This window comes from Topomyia yanbarensis, chromosome 1 (assembly GCF_030247195.1).
Source record: "Topomyia yanbarensis strain Yona2022 chromosome 1, ASM3024719v1, whole genome shotgun sequence".
NCBI classification, from domain to species: Eukaryota; Metazoa; Arthropoda; class Insecta; order Diptera; family Culicidae; genus Topomyia; species Topomyia yanbarensis.
The window spans coordinates 24,652,418-24,674,357 of record NC_080670.1 but is presented as its reverse complement, the minus strand read 5'-3'; the positions used below and the strand labels follow the sequence as shown (position 1 = coordinate 24,674,357).

At 35.0% G+C, this 21,940-nt stretch overlaps 1 protein-coding gene across 7 annotated transcripts in view; it reads left to right on the top strand.

The window, feature by feature from the left end:
* Positions 1-21,940, top strand: part of LOC131677126 (uncharacterized) — a 565,677-nt gene that overhangs the window by 441,505 nt on the left and 102,232 nt on the right. For all 7 annotated transcript variants that reach the window (XM_058956746.1, XM_058956747.1, XM_058956745.1 and 4 more), the window contains exon 4: positions 2,977-3,147. In XM_058956746.1, coding sequence (XP_058812729.1) covers positions 2,977-3,147 — 171 coding nt within the window. The remainder of the gene's footprint in view (positions 1-2,976; positions 3,148-21,940) is intronic.

Sequence of the window (21,940 nt, the reverse complement as noted above, 5' to 3'; positions counted from 1 at the left end):
CACGCGATCGCCAAATCCCTACGCCCGAACATACCTAAACCGTACAATGAATATCACAGCCAGAATCACGTACCGCTACAATTGGCCTAAAGTAGTGTTTTAGAGGGGCGCCATTGCCTGTCTCGTCTGCAATTGTAGTGTGTGATTCTGACGGGGAGCCGTTCCGAGAACCTAACTCTACAGCTCCAGTAGGACAACTCTCGAAAAAAAATGTTCAGAATGGCTGTACATTTTTTTGGTAACAGTTCGGAAAGATCGCTTGTAGTTGATGACACTTAAAAATTAGTGCACTTTCCAAATGTGTTGTTTTACCCTTTTCTGCCCCGAGGTATGAAAAATGGTAATTTTTCATGATATGTCTGATGGAGGCGCATGGTAGTTTTTGAGTACTCAGGGTTCGTAATACAATTTATAAATGTCTCTCAGCATTATCAACAATTGAAAAAATGTGTATTCTGCTAAAAATTCATCACAGAAATTTTTTGGAAAATGAATTTCCAGATATAGTGCACTTTATATTCGTAAATGTTGAATTTTCGAATTACCTTAAGTGCCAAAATTTTTAGGTTAAAAAAATTAAAAAAATAATATCAAAAAATGAATTCAGCATTGCAAAATTACTCCAATGTGAAGTTCCGACCAATTTCGAGGTTTTGTCTTTTGTACGAAAGGTGCTCACTGTGAGACGGGTCTGGAAAACTCATTATGGCCCGCATCGCAACAATGTGGGTATTATCAGAATGGTCTTGACGAGTAGGTGCCAGAAATTCAAAATGGTGACTTTCGGCTTAAAGAAATTCTGTACTACTCAATCAATATGGGTATTTTCGGAATAGTCTTGACGAGTAGAAGACAAAGGTCGAGTCAAATATACGATCTAATCACAAATCAGCGAAATGCAAAATATTTTTATGTGTTCATCCAGAAGAGTGCGGTGAGAACGGAAGTTAGAGGAGAAAAATGAGGATGTGGTGTGAGCTGGGGGTCTTTTGCATTCAAAAAAAACTTAAGATTTTTTTGCGAAAGCCGCGTTAATTGGAAAATCTGCGTTAATTCAAAATTAGCGTAAAAAACCTCGTAAAAATCGCACAAAAACCGCGTAAAAAATCTGAGTAATTTGATTTTTTTATACCTACTTAAAAGAGTGTTTAGTTTTGAATTAATTTATAAGTTTCTGAACGTGTAACTTTTTGAAAATTAATAATTAAATAAAGAAGTAAGTAAATAGTTAAATAAGTAAACAAATAAATAAATAAACGAATAAATGTATAAAAAATAAAGAAAGAAAAGAAAAATAAAATCAATATCGAATCACGTGTAAAAAATCAAATTATGCCATTCAGTTCACCACGCAAATGTACACCATGAATTATTACTTATTTGACTTACTAGACGGCTATTTTTATAAACGATAATACTAACAATCTTCAAAGCTTAAGGCAAACGAAAAACACTATTTTTAATCTTTTTTTTATTTGCCAAAAACCAATATGCGCAGTTATTATCGGAAAGCTATTGAAGACATCAAGGCGGCAAGGCACTGACGTGCATATTACAATAACTGAAGCGAAACTAATATCATATACGTGTCATCACACAAACATCCTATTTGGAAAATATAAATGCTAATGATTTGACCAACGAAAACACGTGAGATACTTGACCTCCGTAACGCGGGTGATGTCGTGAAAACTATCGAATAGGAATTGTCAACAGCTTACAGCCAGACATTGCACTAAATATTTATATGATCCAAGACTAACGTGGATCCACCATTCAGCCTAGAATAGGTTAGATACAATGTTGTCCTTTTACCAACATGATCTGTTGATGAATCGTCTCCAGAAAATGGAATACAGAGTAAAGACATATTTTTCGAAGAAAGTCAAAAACAACAATTCGATCTATAAGTAAATTCAGCTGTGAAATTTCCTAGGTCAGTATTGGTACAAACTAACTAGTTCCGTAGTAACATTCATCTTATCAAATATAAATTTTGACCACTCTTAGAGCAACCTAGAACCAGTGTGCGGGCCTGCGGCTCGTTTAGAAACGAACTTTTTTTTCTGCTTTCGCAGATCCTCGTCGGTAGTACTCCTCCGGTGGCTCGAGAGCCGTGTCACCGATTGAGCTGACGAACCGGCGAAAGCTTACCAGTAGATTGCTCCGGGGGCTTACAGAGCGGACTGAAGCAAACTTCACCCTTCATGACGGATCTCCGTAAAATCGGATGGCACAATTCAAAGGGGGTAAGATAAATGATGTAACCACTACCGGTTCCGGTGTTGTTTGCGTTTGGCGTTGGAAGTTTAAAATTCGTACCCGGCGGTTAAAAAAGTCATAATTGGATTCCTCTTCGGTTCAGTGAAAAAACTTTGAACTTTGAATTGCAGAAAAATCCATTGAGCATCATTCAGTAATTTTACTTGTGGGTGGAACAGTTTCAGTTCCGCTGAGCTCATTACAATTTAAAACTCATTTAAACCACTCGATCTGCTCGGCATGCTGCCAACGCAAAACCAACAATTGTGAATCGCCACTTCCTCTTAAGCCACAAGCCAATCGAAAAAAAAACCATCTTACAGTCCAGTAATCCATAACGGGCCCATTCACGCGCAAAATTGAAAAAAACCTCCATTTCAACGTTATCGGCCGTTCGTTTTTAATTGAAAATTAATGCTCTGATCCGTCAGTTACCTCCAGTCCTGTCTAGAATTCTTGCACGCTTGTTGACTTTGCATCCGCTCGCAAAATCTGCTGCGAATCAACATCCATCCGAGAGCCCATTCCACCCTCTCCATCCACAGCCGATGACCGACGCCATCCAGGAACGAAATCACTGACTCGCAAAAAAGGCACGACCGTGACGAACCTGATGGACAGTGGCATAAAAAGCTCCTTCCTGTGCCGTTAATCGCTGCTAATCAACGCGATTTAATGTGTTTTTTTTTTCTCGCTCTCTCTTTTATTGCACAGTGGCCTGCAGTACGGTGACGGTGACCAAGTGCCAGGCGGCCCTGCGAACGCTCCAGGCGTTCCCATTTTTTCGACCAACCTGCCTCTGCAAGGAGCCCGGCATCGATCCGGACTGTAACTACTTTCGGGACTTCCTGTTCGACCATCCGTGCGGATTCGTGTCCAAAAAGGGTAAGTTGTTTTATTTTTCTTATCACGAACGTTGCTGTGTAGGTACTCGTAATTAATATAAAGGCAAACAAATGTAGAAAGTTGAGCAGTTGCGAAAGCCACTTCGATTCAATTTATTGCCGACCAACTTTATGCAATTTCCACTTTAAAATCAATCCACAGAAGTAACGACGACTTCCTACAATTGAATACAGCCCGGCGAGCACTTACCCAATTGCGACGGTTGCAGCACCAAAAAGAAAAGTTAAAGTTCTTCTACTGCGTTGGCATGGGAAAACTAGCAAGCATAACAAACGAAGAACAAATACTTTCTAATACGAAAACAAACTTTCGTTCGTTCTGTCTGTGTCGCAAATTTTCGTACTTCGTACCCAAACGATAAGGAAGATACATTAGCCTGCTCCGCTCAGCCGTAGGGAACTGCTCTGGAAGTGTAGTCCAAGTTCTTTTACCGTTCCTTTCGGAAGAACCGTTGACCGTAGAAGCAGGGCTGAAACGTACATACATAAATATATCACTTTTAGTGAGAAACATCATTGGCTTGAAACCACGTCCAAACCAGTGATGTCGCCAGTCGATCTTTACTTTGGAATGTTCACGGTAGAAGCTACCTAAATCATGAAATAGTCGGAAAAGTCAGTCGAAAAAAGTTGGCAACATCTGGGAACACTGCATCCGCCATAAACGACTACAACCGGAAACATTCTTTTTACCACCATGTCAAGTCGATGTGACACATTTGTTTCAGTTCCGTTCAATTCGGATCCGCGCAAGTACATCCTCGGAGCGATGTTGACAGCACACTTTGGAGAAAAAAACAAAACCCTCAAAGTTTTCGAGTGAAAAACGAAAAGAAAACTATTGTGTACACACTAACAATTCCCGTCTCGCCGCTCACCAGAGGATGGTGATATGGATAGCGAAAAGAAGTGGAAAACTCATAAATAAATTTTCCGCCTCGCGCTTCGTTTGCTGATAGATGTGAACGTGAGACAGGAGATAGCGGAAAACCTCCCGACGTTAAGTTGTCGTATTTTTTCGTCTATTTGGGAAAGGTAGGAAATCCAAAATTAGGTTTGCTTTCTTGATTAGGGGGAACATTTTTTTAGCTTTAAATGTGACGTCGGAATTAACGATTGTGGATGTGAACTCCCGAAAATTAAAATTCATTATTCGCTAAATGTTAACAAGGAACGAAATTTGAACGGATGTTTTGTGTGAACATGACAATATACTAGAAATAAAAGAAGCGTCATCACGTTAGATAATTTGGCATAACTTCATGTCTTAAATTGAGCATCAAGCGAATTGCACTTATTTTTCAAATTCAAACACTTAAAACGAATCGTCGGGAGTGTAAATGCTTCTGTTTTTTGGCTTTCGAACTGTGAGCCGAAAGCTCCCAAACCTCATCCTTGTCGACATCAATATCGACCTCTACAAGTTGAAAATTAAAATATTTTAGTTATTTTTTAATAAAGTATTCGGTTTTTTTCGGTCTTTTTATCATTATGTGCGTTAATAACATTGTAAAATAAGATTTTATTAATTCTAACGATTGAACCAAACAAATGATTTTTTGAAGCTGACTGATGAGAAGACCCTCTTATTTTGTTTCTCTTGTTGTTTTTATGTTTGCCATTATTGTGAATTACTCATCAATATTTGGATACAAACTGTTCATTTGAATGGAGATCTCTCCATCCCTACGTTTACAATTACATGGAAGGTAACCCTCTAAGGGTGAAATAACTTGCGGTATAATTATAGGATTGTTCCTTTTGTAGCCTCTCGGTATAGCGATACGAGATGAAGAATTTGTCTGACATTCTCAAAAATTCACAACATATTACGAAATTTCACATAATTTAATAAAGTTTAGAAAATGTAACGAAATTTACAAAATTTGCAAAATTTCACAAAAATTACAAAGTTTTTCGGAAATTCACAAAATTCGAAAAATTTGCGAAATTTCACCAAATCCACAAAATTTTACGAAATTTGCAAAATTTTACGAATTTTGACAAAATTTGCAAAAATTTTACGAACACTACACTTTTTTCCGGAATTCACAAAATTTCACAAAATTAGTAATTTCATCAAATTTACAAAATTTCACAAAATTCACAAAATTTAGCGAAATTTATAAAATTTCACGAAATTCGCAAAATTTTACAAAAAAGTACAAAAATTGCAAAAATTTTACGAAATTGACAAAATTTGCGAAATTTTAACAAAATTTGCATAACTTTACGAAAATTTAAAAAAATCACAAAATTTGCAAAACTACACTATTCACAAATTTCACTAAATATACAAATTTTACGAAATCGCAAAATTTTTTGAAATTTGCGAAATTTTACAAAACTTCCTATATTTCTCGAAATTATACGAAATTTACAACTTTACGAAATTCACCAATTTTCACGGAATTCACAAAATTTGCAAAATTTTACTAAATTGCAAAATTCTACGAAATTCGCAATATTTCACAATATTTACAAAAATTCACGAAATTTGCAAAATTTTACGAAATTATTTATGAAAGTTCACAATTTTCCCAAAACTTGCAAAATTTTACCAAATTTTCTAAATTTGCAACTATTGTAAAATTCGCTAAATTTGATGAAATTCGCAAAATTTCATAAATTTTTACGAAATTTTTAAAACTAAGAATTTTGCGAAATTTTAGAAAATATGTTAAATTTCACGAAAATTGTAAATAAAATTCACAAAATATCACGAAATTCACAAACGTTCATAAAACTTGCAAAATTTTTCAAAATTGCGCAGAATTAGTAAAATTTTGCTAAATTAACATATTTCGCCAAAATTCACAATTTTTTTCCAAAATTTACAAAACATTACGAAATTCACAAAATTTCGCAAATTTTACGAACATTACACTTTTTTTGCGGAATTCACAAAATTAGTAATTTCATCAAATTTACAAAATTTCATAAAATTTGCAAAATTTAGCGATATTTGTAAAATTTCACGAAATTCGCAAAATTTTACAAAAAAGTACAAAAATTGCAAAAATTTTACGAAATTCACAAAATTTGCATAACTTTACGAAAATTTAAAAAAAATCTCAAAATTTGCAAAACTACACTATTCACAAATTTCACTAAATATTCAAATTTTACGAAATCGCAAAATTTTATGAAATTTTTTGAAATTTTACTAAATTGCAAAATTCTACGAAATTCGCAATATTTCACAATATTTACAAAGATTCACGAAATTCACAAAACATTAAGAAATTTGACAACATTTGCAAAGTTTGACGAAAATAACAATTTTTTCGAAATTCACTTTGCGAACTTTGCAAAATTTTACGAAATTTGCTAAATTTTACGAAATTTGCAAAAAAAATTATGAAAGTTCACAATTTTCCAAAAACTTTTACCAAATTCTCAAAATTTGCAAATATTGCAAAATTCGCTAAATTTGATGAAGTCCGCAAAAATTTTGCGAAATTTTAGAAAATATGTTAAATTTCACGAAAATTGTAAATAAAATTCACAAAATATCACAAAATTCACAAACTTTCATAAAACTTGCAAAAAAATTTCAAAATTGCACAGAATTAGTAAAAGTTTGCTAAATTAACATATTTCGCCGAATTTCACAATTTTTTTCCAAAATTTACAAAACATTACGAAATTCACAAAATTTTGTAAATTTTACGAACATTATACTTTCTTCCGGAATTCACAAAATTTCACAAAACTAGTAATTTCATCAAATTTACAAAATTTCATAAAATTCGCAAAATTTAGCGATATTTGTAAAATTTCACGAAATTTGCAAAGTTTTACAAAATAGTACAAAAATTGCAAAATTTTAACGAAATTCACAAAATTTGCGAAATTTTAACAAAATTTGCATAATTTTACGAAAATTAAAAAAAAATCTCAAAATTTGCAAAACTACACTATTCACAAATTTCACTAAATATACAAATTTTACGAAATCGCAAAATTTTATGAAATTTGCGAAATTTTACTAAATTGCAAAATTCTACGAAATTCGCAATATTTCACAATATTTACAAAGATTCACGAAATTCACAAAACATTGAGAAATTTGACAACATCTGCAAAATTTGCAAAGTTTTACGAAAATTACAATTTTTTTTTGAAATTCACTGTGCGAACTTTGCAAAATTTTACAAAATTTGCTAAATTTTACGAAATTTACTAAATTTTACGAAATTTGCTAATTTTTACGAAATTTTTTATGAAAGTTCACAATTTTCCAAAAACTTGCAAAATTTTACCAAATTCTCAAAATTTGCAAATATTGCAAAATTCGCTAAATTTGATGAAGTCCGCAAAATTTCATAAATTTTTACGAAATTTTTAAAACTTTAAATTTTAGAAAATGTGTTAAATTTCACGAAAATTGTAAATAAAATTCACAAAATATCACGAAATTCACAAACTTTCATAAAACTAGCAAAATTTTTCAAAATTGCACAGAATTAGCAAGATTTTGCTAAATTAACATATTTCGCCAAATTTCACAAATTTGCAAAATTTATCAAAATTATACGAAATTAGAATTTTTTTCCAAAATTTACAAAACATTACGAAATTCACAAAATTTTGCAAAATTTCACTAAATTTACAAATTTTACGAAATTTGTAAAATTTTATGAAAACTACAGAATTTTACATGATTCACATAGATTTACGAAATTCGTAAAATTTCATGAAATTCGCAAAATCTTACAAAATTTGACGAAATTTGGAACATTTTACGAAATCGGCAACATTTTCCGAAATTCGCAAACTTTTTTGAAAGTGTAGAATTTTACAAAAGAATTGTACGAAATTGGTAAAATTTTACGAAATTCGCAAACGTTTATCAAAAGTGCAGAATTTTACAAAAGTTGCAGAACTTGAGAATATTTACAAAATTTACAGAATTTGGAAAAAATTAACGAAATTCGCACAATTTTACGAAAATTGCGAAATTTTCTGGAGTTAACCAAATTTCACGAATTTTTTTTTGAAATTCACAAAATTCCGCATAATTCCCAAAAGTTCTCAAAATTCTCAAAATTTCCGAACGTTGCAAAATTTTACTAAATCTACAAAATGTTGTGAAATTTGCAAAATTTTACAAAATTTCCAAAATTTCATTCAGTTTGTAAAATTTTGCAAAATTTAAAAAATTAAAAAACTTTACGAAATTTGTAAATTTTTACGTAATTTTACGTATTTGCAGAATTTTACAAAACTCCCTAAATATCACGAGATTTACAAAATTTCATGAAATTCTTAAATTTTAATGAAATTTGGAGCAATACACGAAAATGGTAAAATTTTTCAGGAATTCACAGAATTCGCGCAAATTTTTCAAAATTCACAAAATTGCACAACATCTGCATAAGTTTGCGAGATTTGCAAAATTTCACGAAAGTTTCGTAATTTACAAAATTCAAAAAATTTCACAAAATTCGCAAATTTTACTAAATTTAATAGAATTTACAATATTGCATGAAATTTGCAAATATGTGCAACATTACCAAATTTGCAAAATTTAACGAATATTGCAGTTCACGACATTTGCACAAAAATTGCAAAATATGGGTGTTAACGTATTATTTGAGCCAGTCCCACTGATAGTATTGTGCATTTTGCAGCCTTTCATTGAAGTGATATGAGGTGACGGTGGTATCATAGCATAGATATTTCTAATCCAAAAACACGAGCTTGAAATTTCTACAATAAATGGATTTTTTATAAATATATTATTATATCACTGGCAATCAAATCATCTGCAATCTCACATCGATTGCTTATTCCATACGATATCCTGGAACCCGCGTGTTTTTTGAGAAGGGCCAATAAGCATGCTGTCAAAATTCACTTTGAGAGGAAATTCCGGACAAACCGTAACTCACCGAGAATGGATGTTAATATTTTATGAAAGAGCAAAAAAATCTGTTTTTTCTGTTACTGTTATTTACAATCGTCGATTAATGGTTTGTCCAGAATTTCATCTCAAAGTGAATTTGGACAGTATGCTTATTGGCCCTTTTCAAAAAAACACGCGAGATTTATTTGAATCGAAAATGGTCCAACTGGAGTTCATCTGTAGTTAGCGTTTCTTCAAGTATTTATTAACAATTGAAGTATCATGCTAAACACACTTAAAACAATTTTTTCTGTTTAATTCCACTATGTACCTATATGATACATAGTTAAATCAAACGAAAGACTTTGTTTTAACTATGTTAAATTAACACTACATCGATCAGTGGAAAATGTTCGAAATGTCAGACGTCAAAACCGTTGACTGTTGGTTTCATAAACAGCTTCTATCCACCCGATTCTATCAAGATTCTGATATGCCCATTGTTAGCTCAAACCGTGCCAAACAAGCAAACAAGAAGCTCGAGCGGGAATGCAGATTTGCATTAAATTTTCATTTCGCAAATAACCAAACAGAGCAAATCAGCTAAACATCCCATGCCTGGCCGAGCCCCCCCCCCCCTGCCCACTTTCCTTAAGCTTGAGCTGATATGATTGCAATGCCAGCCCGCGTATGATGCGATATGATATGTTTGCCACCCGACCTCTAATCCCGATTTCGGGCCAAGTTTAGGGAAATTCTCTAATAAAATTTCATATGACTCTTTATATATTTTTTATACATGCATCTGTTTGCAAATTTCTCTAGAAGCACGCCACCGCCACATGCTTTTGCGATCCGGTCTGTTTATCTGGCTGCTAGCCACCACCAGCAGTGTTTAGGGAAAAAATGCTCATCTCTGCAATCGCTGTACACATACCTACCTACATATAGAGACGGGCTAGGGAATGAACACAAACACAAGGAGCAGCAGCTGAAGCAAAGTTTGCAAAAATATAGCCCGAAATTTGAACAATATGGAAATTCAAGTGCTCCTTAGTGAGCTTCGTCGCTATGCTTCCGAGGATGGCGGCCAAGACGACCAAGAAGACGACGACAACGGCCCCGATCGGTGAAATCCGTTTCGTGCCGTTTGCCACGAACTGGGTCGACCCGTTTCAGCTCGGCTATAAAGTGCTAAACATCTTTAATATCAATCGGATTCCGGTGATCGGATTGTTGGCCGGGGGAGACAGAATGGCAGAACACAGGCCGTGCTGGGGCACTACTGTAGTGAGCAAGTTCATCGGGAAGCAAAGCTGAGCATTTCAATGAATATGTAGAGGATATATATATAGTGACAGGGATGAAACAGGGTTTTGAATCGAAATGTGAATGTAAAAATCGTGTGTGATTGGGCCGTTTAGGACGCATTATGCGGAAGCGTTCGTTTGGTTGCAAATTGATAGTCTCGCTCTAAGCAACATAAAGAATGCTTCGTCGATTGACGGGGAAACCGGTCAGCTAAAGTGATGAAAATTTATTACTTTATCTTCGAAATATGTAAGCACCAGCATTTGATCTTCAAATTTGCTACTAATAGGGAACTGTCTATCGACGAACTATGATATTTTTCCTTAGAATGAGATTAACAATTGGGTCAATAAATGAATAATAAAATTCTCCTTTCATTTCATAAACCGATAGAACTCATCTTTCTAAATATAACAATATATATGTTCAACCTTTAAAACTTCAGAAAGATTTTTAATAGATTTTCTTAAAAAAAAATGTAAACCCGTCCTCGTTTGACACTATCGGTCTTCCTTGACAGTGAATTTTGCAGGTTTTTGAGGTAGCATTTTTTGACAGTTATCCTAACAAAAGGATGGGGGTCAAAGTAGTTCAATGGAAGGTGTGGTCGTATTGATTCAATTTCGTAAAATCATTTTTATTCATCCAAATGCAAAAAAAAGTGAACAAAATGCGATTGCGTATCTTTATCGTCAGTAGGGTTACCAAATAGGCTGAAAGCGAAATAAGGACATCTTGAATTTTAACCGACACTAATAAATTTTACTCATCTTTGACTAAAATGTATTTGGTTGAGTGGTGTGGTGATTTCCAATATTTTTTTAGAACAGCGCTTTTTTGTACTTCTGAGGTCCTAAGGAACTATGCAGAATATTAGGTCGTGGCATCCCGTGTTACATTTGAAATTTGTATGGATATTAGTACGAGAAATCCTATTTTTTGCATTTTCATTTCCAAAAATCAAAGTTTTTCCTTAAGTATAGAACTTATTGATTAAAGTCCATGAAGTAACTAAGAAATTTGCCGACTGTGCTAGAAAGTGATAGCTGTTTAAAATACGATGGTTCGAAATAGAGGACAAATCGTTTTCTTTCTGTCAGCGCTCAACAAGATGAGAAACATGAAAAGTATTAGTTCGTAACTTTTCTTGAAGCAATAAAATTAATCAATGTTTTTGAATCATGACAAATCAAAAGACTATAAGGAAGTGAATAACTAAAATGGCGAGTAAAATTATTTCAAATATAACATGGATTGAGATTAAAACTAAGGACCTTGAACCTTTCAAAAACTAAATATATGCTGTTTCGTTCATCTAGAAGAGCTATAGGCGTGCATCCAGACCCAAGAATGGGACAGTCTGTAATTCAGGAAACTAACTGCTTCAAATATTTAGGACTTCACTTAGACCCCACACTCTCCTGGATTGAGCATATAACATCTATAGAGAGAAAAGTTGCATCGTTATGTGGGGCTATGCGTAAAGTATGCTCTTTTGTTCCCCAGCATGTACTTCTAAAATTTTATTATGCGCACATCCACTCATTGCTGAACTACCTTGTATCTGTGTGGGGCCGTGCCAGTATTTCGAATCTGAAAAAGCTACAAACGCTTCAAAACAGATGTCTTAAAATTATTTATAAAAAAACATTTATGTACCCTACTATTTTGTTATACGATAATAATGCCCATAACATTTTACCTTTGCTTGGGTTGACTAACTACCAAACAATAATATACATCCACAATGCTTTGCATAATACTATTGCTCATAATAATCTAGAATTTACGACAGGAATTCGAGCTCACAGCACCAGACAAGCCAATCATTTATTATACTCCAGAGTATCCACGAACCTTGGTCAAAGACGCATTACTTTCATCGGACCTAAGTTATTCAACCAGCTTCCTACTGATTTAAAGCAAATAACATGTCGCACTCGTTTCCAAGCAAAATTGAAACTAATTTTCAAAAATAAAATAGGAGAATTTTTAATATAAACTTCGTTCACCACCAATCGAGCTTATTCCTTTAGATATAATTGGTTAACTTTTTTTTTTAAATAAAAACTATTGATAAATGCATTTTTTATAGCAATAAGTAATAAATAAATTTAAATTATTATGAGCTACCTGCAAAGCTACGATGGGTCCCTTAAAAGGATTCTTTTCCGCTGGGTACTCGCCGTAGCTTCTTGTCAAATTTTGTGTTTTGTCGGTCTCGTATTGTTTTTTTTGTTCTCAGCGTTTCCGCGATTCGTAACTTTGTTTTGTTGTGCTGACCTTTTTTTGTACGCTGAGAACTGATGTGTCCACTACCAGGGGGCTCCGTTTGTGAGCTTTTTGGTGTGGGGGTAAGAGGCGGGCTATTAAAAAAAAGGACATTTGAAGTAAAATTAAGGACGCTTTCCCAAATCATCGAAATTAAAGACATGTCCTTTGAAATAAGGACGGTTGGTAACCCTAATCGTCAGCTGCATCGGAACAAATCAAAAACAGCATATGTCTTAATTACACAAATTTCAACTTAAATGAAACGGACGTGAATCAAAATATCTTTTTTTTCTGAATTTTTTTTTGGTTCATCAATGACACACATGTATTAAAATCTATGCTATTATTACCGAATGTGAATCCACAGAGAACAGACGTCCATCTTCAGCATTCAACTTGTGTAAAATCTCTAACGGTTTCGAAAATAGTTGGGATATCCAAACCAGGTTCGCTACTGTCGTCCTGTTTTTTTTTGTGGCTGAGTTCGACGGAATATCTAGCCAAACATGTTAAATGGTCCTAAGTGCAAATGACAGTTTCTCTTTGTTTGCTTTCTCTTTCGCTAATACCTCGGCAGTTTATACGTTTGTTACTCAACTCTTAGCAGAATAAGGTAGTCGAAATCAGAGTTTTTCGATATATCCTGAAACAATATTGAAAAGTTTTAAGATGACGCCGTAATAAAGGAAAGAGAAAGTAAACAAAGAGAGTCTCTGATTTGCACTTAGGACCATTTGACATGTTTGTCGAGAATTGACAGCGGTTATTCCTCTACCCAGTCAAAATAGTCCAGAACCGGTGCGGACTTCCAGCATGAATTCCAGCTCAAATGCATCAACCGATAGAGTCGGAAACGGTTGTTTTCTATGAGCAAGATTCCATACTGAATCCATTCAAGATTTCGAACCGGTTCCGGAATGGATTTGACAGATAGTTGGGATAGGTTGGTGTGGCGGCGCTAGTGTTTATCGTATATTAATTCAAATGTTTACACACGTTTTTAAAATATTTTTGTTCGATCATGGATGTCTGTTCTCTGTGGTTAAATCGGTTGTATCAGGACTTGAACCGTCAACCGCCAGTGAACGCTTTTTATTTGATCGGCAGCAAATGGAATAGCTATAGAAATTTCCTGCGGTGCAATTTGGGTGTAGGTAGATACTCAAACGACTACAACACTGAAAAGCCGTTCAGCTTGTGCCCCGTCGCAACGGATTGCCCTTTGCTCCGGTCAACGGGCGATGTTATGCAAATCAGGATTCAATTTCTTCTAGATGTAGTTCCTACATGTACTGTGGAGCGGCATCGATCGATTGGTGATGCCGTTCTTATGTTTTGCTCATTCAATAGCTTGACTCGTTTGAGACCGTGTATAGCAACATAAGATAAACTGTTATTGGATATGTTCTGTGAGTCAGTCCCAGTGTAGGATCAATGTTAGAGAGAAGTGGTCGTTTTATTGACGTTTGAGGTTCCCATGGGACCGATTGAATCGAACAGACGCGTTGAGCAGTCTGTCGTTAAAACTCGGGCTCGTTGGTTGGTGTAAAAATAAAAGCATTCTTGATCTTATTCAAATGTTTTCAAAACTATGTTGCACCTGATTTTCAGCAGATTTCTTAATTGACAATGGATTTTTGTTAGTGTAAAGATCGTATTCGTAACTCACAAAATTAATCATCAAAATTCCGCCTCTCATGAAGTTTTCTAGAAGGCAGTAAAGCACAATTACTAATTTCTATGCTTAATTTATCCTTAGAGGAGAACATTTTAGTTAAAAATTATTTTTCTCCATTAAGAATACGTTAGGCATACGGACGTTAGGCATAAATACGTTTGGCATAATGGACGTTAGGCATAATGGACGTTAGGCATAATGGACGATTGGTGTAATGGATGTTAGGCATAAATTATCATATTGAAGTATCCTTTAAGGAAATAACTTTTTGGTGGTGACAGCCTCGGGTGGTAAGAGCGCAAATGTTTGAAATTTTTTGAATTACTCTGGATACTGATAAAACTCGATCAACATTTTATTCTATTGTATATACCGCAACAAATCTTCACTCAAAAAAATGCAGAACGAATGAACATCGAATGAACGAATGAACAAATTGCACATCTCTGAAATAGGCTAAATATTCTTGTTGAAGATCAGTCTATTTTGTATTAAGGTATGAATAAAGAACATCAACCGCTTCATGCCCATGTTGTTTTTAAACAACAACATTTTTAAACTGCTAAAACTGTTGATTTAGACAGAATTTACTTACAAAAACAAGGAAGTAACTGGGACTATTAGAACTTAGAACTGAAGTTATTGCTATTAGTCTAATATTTACAGTTGGCGTTGATAAATGAAATTTTGATATATCTTCATTATTTTCCATTATTATTGAAAACTGCTAAAGCGTGTCAATTTGGACCGTCTTCGACTATCTTTTGCTAGCATATAGAATATTGAAAATTTTCTAGGAGAATTGTTTTGAGCAGCGGAAGGTAAATATTGAGCAGCTTCCAGGACTGCGAAAGAAGCATCTTTCAAAGCAAGTTTTTCGTGTTTTTTGAACCCCATGAACGCTAGAAAAAAGTTGGGCATGTAAGGATTAACTTAAATTAGTTTTTCATGCATCCAAGGTATAATTGTTCAAGAAGAAAATATATAAACAAGAAGAACAGCTCATGAAAGAAAGAATGATGTATTATTCATTCAACGAATATACGAATATAGCTGGTTCTATATTGATTATCTCCCATAATCACAATGCACAATGAGTGTATTCTCGAGGCCATCACAAATAGAACTACGGAAACTCTTTGATGTGAGAGAGAGTTTATTCCTGTACTGTGATGAGTTACTGAAACGAAAAAGTTATCGTCTCAAACGTAGAATCCATAGCCTAATGTTGATCCTGTACATAGCACTGCCAGTTTCCATTGGATCAAAAACTTAATGTCTGTTCATTATTTATTTCCATTTTTTGTTGACAACCTATTGCGTCAATTTGTTAAATGTTGTAACGGCATTTAATTAGCAAGGGACTGGAAGGTGAAGTATATTTTTCAATATTAAGAGCCATAGTACTCAAGGGAGAGCAAGGAGTTGAAGGAAGAAAGTTCATAAAAGCTTAGCTTAGAGTTTCCCGGCGACTTAACCCTTTGTCTATTACCGCAGGAGTTAGGATCTTTTGGCATTAGAAATGCAAATCACCCGAGTCTGCGGCATGTCCGGACGAACGTAAAGTAACTTTGTATTTCATGCTGTCGGAACCGATCTTCAACTCCTTGCTCTCCCTTGAGTACTATGACTCTTAATATTGAAAAATATACTTCACCTTCCAGTCCCTTGCTAACTTAATGCCGTTACAACAGTCTGTTCATTATTTTGCTTTTTTATATTTTTTGAAAGCAACTGTATTGGTAATACATCTAAAAGGCTAAAAATTTGCTTGTATCAAAACTGAAAGGATATTTTCTTCATCTCGGCTACAGAAAAATAGAAAAAGAACTCTACACTTGTAAGGTTTAAATATATCGCATGGTATTTTTCATTTTGGAGTCTCTCGCTAGAGTTATGCGAAGGTGTGGTATAGCAAAGCGTCATTTTTTCCTAACCTGAAAAAACAAGCGAAATCTCTAACGAAAGCTTTGCGATTATTTTTATATTTTTGTGAATTATGCCTATCGTCCATTATGCCTAATGTACATTATTCCAATCGTCCATTATGCCTAACGTATTTATGCTAAACGTCGCGCACCCGTTTAAAACCATCTATGCGCGTGAAGAACACAAAACATATAACTAGACTAGTTATGTAATTTGCGTTTCTACTTCGTCTCATCAGAATCCGACACTAACTTATTGACGGGATTAAGCTAGAGCCGAATTGGCGCAAGTTTAGAAAAAAAACAGAGACAATTTGTGTTTCTGAGCAAACCTCTAGTCAAGCGTGATGTGACGCAAGAAAAGGAGACAATTCAAAGCTGATGGGAATTAGTTATGGAATTTGCGTAACTACTAATTAGTTTTATCTATTCCATTAAATTTCTATTTCATTTCCAAGGTTTCGCATTTTTCTCTTGGTGACAGTAACATAACAGTTTCTAAGAATTTTGGAACCTATTCTGAAGAAGAATTTTGGAATTATTATCTATCAATTGGGGAAATGTCCTAATACTAGGTCAAAATAGAGATGAATCCTTGTTGGTTCCTTGAAATGGCGAAAGAGTTACTTCTGGAGATATTCGAGCCGATAAATTTTACCGCTTTATTGTTATTGAATAGTAATTTTCACTATACTTTCAAATCGCCTGGCACATCACAAGTTTTCTGACAAATTCGAGCTTTTTCTTCCTGTGAACATCCCTTCCAGCTTTGACTCGATAACAAAATATGAGCTACTGATGACAAGAAGTCGAGAAACGAAAATCCGTAGCCAATCATTTCTTGTGATCATCTCGCTTGAGTGGGTGATTGCTTAAAAGCAACCTACATTTTTCCAAATTGACATTTTTGCATTTTTTAATAATTTTAGGTAATCCACGTGGACATCAATTTGAATAAAAAACTTGAAAATTCTTTTTTAGATATTTTGCTAATAGCAGTCAAAGTTGACCGTGGAGGTAACGCCAGTACTAGCTGGCGTCCAAAAGGGGCTAACCCCACTTTGTCTTTTATGGAAATTCGAGTTTTCTCGTTCGTTTTTCGAAATTTTAAGAAAAAGTTGACAATCGATTCGCCATCAGCAAATGTTATGTTGTAGCTCACATATCGGCGAATTCGATATAATACTGTTTTTAGTTGAACTGCATTGTATGTTGACGTTTCGGCCCAAAACAGTCGTTCCTGAAGGTGAGTGCCGCTCACATACTTGCTCTGTATGGCTATTTTCTATCTAGTATATATTTCTTGCACGAATGTATCTGCATTGCATTGTCGGGCGTAATTTTTTGAAAATTCCAGTGAAAGTGTCATGTCTATATATTGCAAATTGACCGAGCAATAAGAGAAAAACTGTACATTGTAATCGAAAAAATAAAAACCTGTTTTAATCCACCTAGAGGTGCAATTGTGCCTTTCTCATTTCTCCAAACAATGATTTAATAGCTGATTCGTACAATATAACATTATGGAAATGTCTTTCATTCTTATTACACTTGGTAAGTATGTATAAGAGCACCTTTTTGCATTCATCGCGGTATCGGTTTGAATCGGAATTTTCTATGTGATCGCACTCCACAACCCGTAACTCCGGAGCCGGAAGTCGGATGGAGATGGAATTTAATATCAGTTTCCGGGGACGCAACACCTTTCATTCGATACTAAGTTGATCAAATCGGTCTAGCCATTTTCGAGAAACCAATATAACCGTTATTCTGAATTTGGATGCTTCCGGATCCGTCGATGATGGCCAGTGTGGCCAAAGAGACTTTGAATGACTGTTGGTGACCTAGATCTACAAATTCAACAGTTGTGTTTACATTTTGGAAAAATTTTCACCTTTTTACATTCATCGCAGAATTCGTTAGAATCGGGATTTGCTGCGTGATCGTACGTATTACCCTGTAATTCAGGAACCAGAACTCAGATCCACATAAAATTCAACAGCAGCTGATGGACCTTTCATTGAAAATCAAGTTTGTCAAAATCGGTTCAGAAAATTCCGAGAAACCGATGTGGACAAATCAACAAATTTTGTTTTGTAACCATACTCTTCAACTCGTAATCCCGAACAAGATGTAGGTTGAAAATGAAATTCAATAGCAACCTATGGGAATATACCTTTCATTTGAATCTTAGTTTGTAAAAATCGGTTCAGCCATCTCCGAGAAACCGATGTGGACATTTTGTTAACAAATCCGCACATACACACATACATATATACATACATACAAACACACATACATACACACATACAAACACACATACATGCACACATACATACACACAGATATTTTGCGATCTCGGCGAACTGAGTCGAGTGTTATATGAGTTAGAAAGCCGGTTTTTGGAGCAATTGCATAACCTTTCTATATGAGAAAGGCAAAAGAATAATATTTAATTTGCTTAATCAGCATGAGTTCAATGTTATCTTCATGTGATTATATTTTGAAATGTTGGTGGAATGGGTTTGAAAGTGGAGGGAATGGGGGGTTAGTAGAGTGGGAGTGGAGGATGCGTCAGAAATCCTTCATCTTATTTCGGTATACGGGGTGGATTAAGGAAATGCGGGCGTGAGGCTGTTCCAAGGGGAGGGGAGTGATGAAGGAGGGAGGTGTAAGGGCAAGGCGGGGAGGGGGGGGGGCGACGCAATACTCAACTGCATATTTTGCCTTCCATTTGAGACTTGGTTTGAGAAAATCGGTTCAGTCATCACCGAAGAACCGATGTGACTTTAATTGTGGAATATGCCCGAAATTCCGGACTTCCGGAATCGTCGATAGTGGACAATATATTCAAAGAATGTTTGATTGGCAATCAGTGATCTAGATCTGCGATTAGAAGTAATTTGGTGACCATTTCAATAGTTTTTAGCCTCTGAGGTATTACGATTGTACCGATTTATATGGGAAATTCCAGTGTATCCGCACACCCCTGTAACTCCGGAAGCAAGAGTCAGAACCGAATGAAATTCAGCAGCAGTCAATGGTATTACTGTATCTTTCATTTGAAATCAAGTTTGTAAAAATCGGTAGAGAATTCGTTGGGGAATGGGTGTGATATTAGCTTAGGAACTTGGCGGGTTCCCCGGGGGCGTCATGAACCGTCATAGGTGGCCAATGTGGTCAAAGCTGCTTTGATTGATCATTAGTGATCCAGACCCGCAAACTAGAGTTATGTTACATCAATTTTAATATGTTTTACATCATTTGAACATCATGGTGGTACCAGTTTATATGGGAATTTGCTGTGTGACCGCACTCTTCAACCCGTAACTCCGGAACCGGAAATCGGATCAACTAAAAATTCAATAGCAGCTTATGGGAGCGTTATACCTTTCAGATGAGTTCAGATAACTAAGTTTGCGAAAATCGGTTTAGCCATCTCTGAGAAAATTGTATGAGTTTAAATGACACACACACAGACATTTGCCGATCTCGACGAACTGAATCGAATGGTGTATGAAACTCGGCCCTCCGGGCCTCGGTTAAAAAGTCGATTTTTACAGTGATTGCATAGCCTTTCTTTATATGAGAAAGGCAAAAACGCGGAATCAACTATTATCTTTCGTTATAGAGTTATGGTGTCTTCAGAAAAGTTATTGTATGGCAGCTAGCTCTTTATTTGGTGGAAGCATACTAGTTCGGAATTCAGTCGCTAGGGCGGCGCTATTTTCAACTTTTAATAATGCTGGATAGAAATATGATGTCTTCGAGAAAGTTGTAAGTCCTATTATTATAGATATATCTTCTGCAGAGACAAACTTTGCAGGTCCTGTATGTTTCGAGATAGGGAATGTTTTGGTTAAAAATATTACTTACGGATTATGTTTTCGAAAATGCGCCATATTTCAAACTTTATGCAACCCACAAAATTAGTATCTACAGGGGATATACTTATAATTACATGACATACAGCTTTGCCCTTGATACCATCTTTCTATCGAGTTCCATTAGAAAGTTGATAACAGTGCCGCCATAGCGACTGAATTCCGAACTAACATGAAATGATCAAATAAAGCACTTGATGTCATGCAACGACTTTGCCACAGACACTATAACTCTAAAACGAAAGATAAGGAAAGGTCGTGTGAATTGTGGGTTACCTCCTTTTGGACGCAAGATACCCCCGGGTTTACCCCCTCGAACTACGAAAATGCTCGTGGATTGAAAAGTAGTGCATGTAATGATCTTATTTTATCATCATCGCCCACGCGAACTCGTTAACGTACAAACGTTCGAAGCCTTCGCGATGATTAAGTGAAGTCCCTACGTCCACATATATCAGAACCGTATAATGAATATCACATCACATATGACGCGTCATACATATTTTGTCATCAGTATGCACTTATGACACGTGTGACTTTTGTTTACATTTTCAACGAAAACTCTCAATACAGTCAACCTTTCTTCGTATCAATTGAGAGATTAATAAAGAATTCATACACACGTAGAAAAAATCGTGTACATTTACATCTCCTGACCCCGACACAGACGAGCATCCAAAATGGCTTAGTTTTACGTTTGATTTCAATTTTACATGACATTGAATTACGTAAATCATGTAATTTTACTCCACATATCGTCGCTGTTGTGCTATCTTATGACAAGCGCCATTTTGCACATTTCGAGAAGAACGATTTTTAAAGTTTGAGATTGAATATCTTGAAACCTATAAATGGTACAAACAATTCAAAGAATACAATTGATGCTTCTTTCTATTCTGAATTAAACTCTCAAATATTACGAAGTTCGGTTAACTATGTTGCGAGTTTTCATTATAAATGTAAACAAAAATTGATGACAAAATTTGTATGGCGTGTCATAATTGTGCATGGAAAATTTTCCATGGAAAAAAATCATCAATTATTAACTTTTATTCATATCTTTGGCTTCATTTGGTCTATAAACAACCGGTGAGGTGCATTTTTAAGGAAATGAGTCAGGGAATCTAGAAAAGATAGTTATTTTTGGTTGCAGTGTTGCCAAATATACTATATTTCCAGTTGAAAACTTAAACTGTATTTTTCCCACAATTTGCGTATTTTTCTTTTGAAAATGATTATGCCATTGTGTTACACAGATAGTTTTACACATAAAAACACCTTATACATCAAAAGAACTTGAGCCAATCCCCAGACACAGTCATTTGAAGCAAAAAATTGAAAATTTCTCAGCACCTTTCTCGCTATATCTCAGTAACCAAGCAGAATGTCAAAATTCTGAAAACGCCACTTTGTAGAGATCTTTTTGACACGTAATGTGGCATATCTAACTCAGATTACCCCAAAATGGCGTTTGTCATAAGATAGCACAACAGCGACGATATGGCGTTTGTTCAGAATGGCAGAAAGTGTAATTTTATGTCATTGCGCATGTAAAGTATATGTTCCATGTAAAATTGAACGGAACACGGCAATGTCTCGTCATTTCGTAAATTACGGTCTGTTAAATTGTGTCATGTTTGCAGTTACGTCAATGATAAAATTCATATTTGATTGGTGTGGAGAAGCAGTCAGTGTCTGATCTGAATTGTTTTCACCGCTTATAGGTTTCAAGATATTCAATCTCAAACTTTAACAGTCGTTTTCATCAAAATATGCTGGCGCTTGTCATGAAATAGCACAACAGTGAGAAAGACATAGAAACGTCGCCTTTGGAAATCATAAATCAG